The sequence below is a fragment of the Populus trichocarpa genome, chromosome 3 (assembly GCF_000002775.5).
Source record: "Populus trichocarpa isolate Nisqually-1 chromosome 3, P.trichocarpa_v4.1, whole genome shotgun sequence".
Taxonomy (NCBI): Eukaryota; Viridiplantae; Streptophyta; class Magnoliopsida; order Malpighiales; family Salicaceae; genus Populus; species Populus trichocarpa.
Genome location: NC_037287.2, coordinates 15149991 through 15156057, shown reverse-complemented (window position 1 = coordinate 15156057; position 6067 = coordinate 15149991). Strand labels below are relative to the sequence as shown.

The following is a 6067-nucleotide window of genomic DNA, read 5'->3' as shown; positions in this document are numbered from 1 at the left end:
AAATCACGGATTATAGTGTTGGATAATTGCATGTCACCAACAAAAATAATCAAAAATTCATTAAGATTATTGAAGGATTATATCGTCATTAACTTTAAAATCTATAAAATTAATCAAAATACACACAAAATAACCCACACTTACATTAATTAATTAATTAATTAATTAAAAAAAAACGCTGCCTTCACTGAAATTAGTTGAACAAATGGTAATGGTCACCCAAAAGTACACACAACAGCATAGAGATCTCACGTCACAGTTCATCGGAAGTAATTTACAATAAACTGATAAAGAATGATTTTGAGCCAATTAGCAGTACTGCTCGCGACGATTTAGTATGCAGTATGCGTATACTCTACACTACTGTACTGTACCTTCATCTCTACATCACTGAACAACCCTATCTTGTACTCTCTACAACTCCTGACTCGCAGACTGGTCTCACATGACTAACCTGCAGCACCCTAACAAATCAAGACAAAATAAAAGCCATCCCCTCTTCCCCTTTCCCTCTCTCTTTCTGTACCGGTAAAAAAGCTTGGCCCTCTCTGTCACTCTGCCACCCCATTTTCAGGTACTATTCTGCAACTCCCATTCACCTAAGCTACCCCCTCGTTCATTTACTAAAAAAAAAAAACCTTGTTCTCTCTCTCCCTCTATTATTTCCCCTCGTCTCCCCTTTCTCCCTCTTTTAAAACAAGACTCGCCCCCTCTTTTATTTCCCTGTAGTCCCTTTATTTTTTCATTTTACTATTCTGGCTCTCCCAACAATGGAAGCTTTCAGCTTGCTCAAGTACTGGAGAGGTGGTGGTATTGCTGTTAATGGTGGAGCGCGCGGTGGAGATGGTAATTACAACTCACGCGCCACCACAATTGTCTCTGCTGTGTCTCCAGACAGAGTGGAAACTGATGATGAGAATGATGACGATGATGGGCCTTTTTTTGACTTGGAGTTTGCAGTTCCTGACGAAGAAGAAGAGGAAGGAGCAGAAAGCAAAGATGAGATAAAAGAAAACAATGGGGCTGGTTCTGATGAGGAAAACGATGCTGCTGACACTTCTGATGATGATGATGATGATGGGATGGACGAAGAGAGGGAGTTCAATTTCACTCTCTCTTCGGCGTCTAGCAATGACAGGAGGGATCAAAATCTTGCTCTTTCTCCTTCCGATGATTTGTTTTTCAAAGGAAGGCTTGTGCCGATTGAGTCATCTTCGCTTGAGCTGAACTCCAAATCCTCTCAGTTTTCGGTGTCATTGCAAAAATCTGCTACAAAATTTCGCGTCTTCATGTCGGGATTAAAGAGAAAACCAAACACTACAACAACAAATGAAAAGACAGAAGCTAACGTGCCGACATTAGCTTCTGCTGCTCCTAAACAACAAGGCGAGAAAGATGAGGAAAATGGCAAGCAAAGTAAGTTTTTTACCGTGAAATTTAAGGTCGAGGAAGTACCTATAATGTCTTTGTTCACCAGGGAGAATAGCAAAAGCATCAAGTCATCACAGCAGAAGCAGAGTTCTGCAGAGGAATCAACTGCTTCTGCTGCCGGTGCTGCTTTTTCAGATGATAAGCAGAAGTTTTCAAAGGATGTAATGCAGAAGTATTTAAAGAAAGTTAAGCCTCTTTATATCCGTGTGTCTAAACGGTATGGCGAGAAGCTGAAATTCTCCGGGCAATTAAGTTTCGGCTCCGGACCAAAAACATCCGCTCCTCCGTCACCATCCACGGTGGCCCAGAAACCAATAACGGCTGATAATGGGGGAAAGGAGAAGGAAAGCGCGGAAGCTCCGACGGTAGCGGTGAGTAGTATGAAGGGTCCTAAACAGGGGAATTTGCCTGCTGGGTTGAGAGTTGTGTGTAAGCATTTAGGGAAAAGCAGATCAGCTTCATCGGCGGCGGTGGCGGCGGCTCCGCCGGTTCCTGTTTTGTCAAATAGGAGAGATGATTCGCTGTTGCAGCAACAGGATGGGATCCAGAGTGCTATTCTTCATTGCAAGAGATCATTTAATGCATCTCGAGGTAATACAGTCATTAATTTAATTAATTATTCTAATTACTTTTACCAAATTCGCTGCCCTGTAGTTGACTGATTTTGTTTTTGGTCTTGTTTTGCTGGGTTTTCTGCAGATTCCGATTCCTCCGTGCTATCAAGGTCAGCGAGTGATCCATCCCATGAGAAATCAATGGAAATAATGGCGAGGAAGCCATCAGACCATGATGGGAAAGGTTCTTCTGTGGACCCAAAAAGGGCGGGAAAATGAGATCGATGGATCAGAGATTGACGATGATCTTTTGAGGTTTCTGTAAAGAAAATGATGATTTCTGAAACGAGCACAGGTGTGACTAGGAAACCAGTTATCAGCCCATTTGTTTTTAATTTTATCCCGTGTAAATATGCCTTGTTTAAGAGGAACGTTTGCCTAGTGATTAAGCTTAATGACTAGTTTATTAGCAATTGCTGGTTACTACTACTCTGAATGTAGAAGGGTTACTAGTAATCTCTTGAAATCAATAGCAGAATTAGCAGCGGCCTTGCATGCTTGTCTTCTCCCCATGAATTGATTAGAAAAGAAACAGAGAAAGGGTACTGTGTCTATAGATGTCATTAAAATCATGGGTGTTTTTGGATTTATCCCTTATGGGTCCTCAAGTCAGGATATAAGAGGTGTCTTTAGTGGTCAGAGAAGTGGGGAAAGTGGAAACCTGTACAGTAAAAAGATTTTCTTTTCTTAAAGGAAGAGAGAGAGAGCGAGAGAGTAGAGGTATCCAAACTCAAAAGAGTGAAGATGCCATCCTTCTTTCTCTGCCAAGATATACAGTCTCTCCTGCCCTCGTTTTATCCTAGTTTAACACAAAAACTCTCTCTTTATGGTCTAATCTTGGAATTAGAGAAGGTTACTGATGATGTTGATGCAGCCCCGATTTATGTGTGGTGTGAACTAATATTTTGCAGATTCAATCTGTCTCCTTGTTGGGTCCAACAAAACCGCTGCTCCATTTACTACTCTGCTATACTGTCTTGTGGCAAAGCCTTTTGTCGTTTTGGCTTGTAATCAGATTCTGTGCGCTCTCCCTTTTTCTTTTGAGTCTAGGCTATCTAGCATAATCCAGGGCCGAATAATGTTGTTAACAAAGTTGTTGTTCATAGGGGCAAATCCCATTCTTCCTCCGAACATGTTTTGGGTTTTTACCTTTTTTTAGCTTTGGTTGGTGGTTACTGCCCATTAATCAGCTTCTGCATTGAATTTGAAAGTTGGGAGAGAGAGAAAGTCACGGTGTTCTGTGTTTCTCTCAAAATTTCTCACCCAACAATTTCACGAATCCATAAGAACCATAGATAGTTACAGTTTTAATTGTACCAAAACAATTAAAAACACAACCAAACGACATGGGGTTGGTTTACGGTTCATATGAATACTGAATCACCTACCTATGTTTTTGTTTTTATTTTTTTTTCATCTTTCATTTTCGTTTTTATTTTTTTTCATTTTCGAACTTTTTTTTCCTATTCAATTTAACCTTTGTATAGTCTACATAGATGGAATTTGGCTTGAAATTATGGAGGTAATACCATATTAAAAGTTAGAGGTCTGAAAAGTAAAACACAAAGGAAATATAGATCACACCAAATTTGCAATAATTTTCATTTTGATCCTAAAATTTATTTTATTTATTTTTTAATTTTTTAATTAGAGAAATGAGAGAAAAACTCGCTGGAAAATAGTTAGGAGAGAGAAATATGTTAGTTTTTTCATTTTCGACAACGAAACTGATCATTCTTAATGTCAACGGGTTTCATTTGACAATGAGAGTTTGATGGTGGTTATTTTGAGCTTTCATCTAGCATCGGGGTGGAGAGCAAAACCTTTTCCAATATGATTTTGTATTTTTGAACTGTTTTTGATGTTTTTTTTTTGTTTAAGTAGATTTTTGGGTTCCAAGGGTGTTTAATATGTATTTTATGGTCAAAATAGATGAAAAATTTTGATTTTTTCAGGAAAAAAAAAAATAGGCATAATTTTTTGGCCACTACAATGGTACAATGGTGGTTGAATTATGGGTAAAGAGAAACAATATGCCATCTACTTTTGTTTTTGTTTTTTTATAAAAAAAAATAGAGATAGATGACATGTTATTACCTTTTTAAAAGAGAACAAATAAGGTTCAAGAGTGTGGATCTGGGCTAGAAAGCCCTGCACATGTGTTGGTTCACCCAGGCCAGGCCTACACGGCTAAGTTTTTATTTTTATTTTCCCTCTAATCTAGTTTTACTATTGGAGAATAACTTAGCCAATGAAAGAGTTAATAAGACCTTAACCCAATCCTATCTTACCTTGGTTGCAGGCCTAACGACTACATGTGAGCTCAAGTCAATGGAAACCCAAGTCATCATCTACACCAATAACACTCATTATTCTGTCAAGATTTTAAAAAAAGCAGGCATTGACTGTAGGCATAGATTCATTGTACTGAGGATTGGATCAATACAATAATGTTTTTGCCCTTTAAAGAAAAAACCAAATTAACTCTCTTCGAGGGTAAAAATATATTTTTTCATGAGATTTATTTATCATTATAAATTTTATTAGGATTACAATGATGAACTCATTTTGATGATGAGACGATGTCCATGACAAAACAATGGTTAGTTTCAAACAGTTTTTTTTTTTGGATATATTCTCTTTTGAATATATTTTTTTTGTTAAATTAATCAAGCTTATTGAATCTAATTATAAGCTGCGAGGGACAAATCCCCTGTCAAAAGCCCGGATGGTTTTCCATACTTCTTTATAGAGAAATAAACTAGCTCAATGCATGCACCCCAGACAATTTTTTTTTTGCCGCAGTAAACTAAATTCATGCCCCAAGAGAGGGAGACACTTTTTTATCTCAAAAAGTCCCAACATTCCTATTGTTAATCCTTTAACCCAAGGGATTGGCTCTTGTTCAGTGGTTGATATGCCTCTTTTTTGCTCTTCAATTTCAGCTCCTTACTTCGTAACTTTGACTTCATAAATCGCGTTCATAGGCAATCTTGTATTTGCCTTTCAATACTAATAATTTGTGCCTTGATCTGTGGACTGCCATAAGTTCTACTGATTTCTACGCCGTTGCATGTCAGCGATGATAACCTTTGATAAAAGTGGTCCCTGTTTCAAACAGGGCAAATTCATTGCGGAATTATTAGGGGTAGACAAAGTCGCTTAATTAATGATCCCACCACATCTACACTAGTTATCATCCCAGCCTTTAATTAATACCGATTGCCGTTCGGTGCTAGGTTAATACATAAGTAGTCATAAGGAAATTAGAGAATTTTAATCAAAAATAAACATTGAAAGAAAATTAAAGGGATAACTAACAAAAAGTCCAGTTACACATGGGTTCAAAATTAAAGCCATCGATAATAAATAGAGCAAATAAAAAAAATAACAATAATTAACTATAAAAAATAAACTCACAATATCACGCTTAAAAAAAAAAAAAGCTTGTTGGAAACTTAATGTCCCTCCACTATGGACACCGCTTTACCACTAGAAAGAGCTCACTAAGACGGTTCTAATGCAATTATAAAAAGTTGAACAACAACACCAGAAAAAAAAAAAGCATGAACCACCTAGGTTAACCCGCAATACCCACGGACCATGTTATGAGATTAAGATAACCCTTTAAAAAGAAAAACAAAGAAAACCATGAAGTTTGATTTTTTTTAAACCAACGTCGAGTAATGAGATCGAAAAAAAGAGTCTAAAAGAAAGATGGGAACCTATGTCAGTTTATAAAACTTGTGACCTGGACTATTTGATTGGAAACACCAAATCTAAAAAACCACGAATCTTAAATTTTAAAAAATCAAATATTAAAAGATAATTTTTTTAAAAAAAATCAATCATAAAAAAGAATTCAAAAGAAAAAATAGCAACTAAAAGAATGAGGATAAAATTTGGAAGAAAAAAAAAAGAGGGTGGATAGTTTTGGATTAAAAGGCTAAATTAAAAAGAAAAATTAATTTCACCAAATAATTAAAAGAAAAAACATCCAACAATATGAGCACGAAATCTAA

General features: G+C 36.7%; 1 protein-coding gene across 1 annotated transcript; it reads left to right on the top strand.

The window, feature by feature from the left end:
* The first annotated feature begins 270 nt into the window (after nt 1–270).
* LOC7497812 (probable membrane-associated kinase regulator 2) lies at nt 271–2551 on the top strand. Its single transcript, XM_002304487.4, has 2 exons — nt 271–2022; nt 2131–2551. The coding sequence occupies exons 1-2, from the start codon at nt 771–773 to the stop codon at nt 2262–2264; spliced, it is 1386 nt and encodes a 461-aa protein (XP_002304523.3). The 5' UTR covers nt 271–770; the 3' UTR covers nt 2265–2551.
* Nucleotides 2552–6067: the final 3516 nt, after the last annotated feature.

Excerpts from the sequence above, each read along its gene's own strand:
- LOC7497812 (XM_002304487.4), top strand. The coding sequence starts at position 771 with ATGGAAGCTTTCAGCTTGCTCAAGTACTGGAGAGGTGGTGGTATTGCT. Across the intron at positions 2,023-2,130 it reads ATCATTTAATGCATCTCGAG|ATTCCGATTCCTCCGTGCTA; the intron begins GTAATACAGTCA and ends GGTTTTCTGCAG.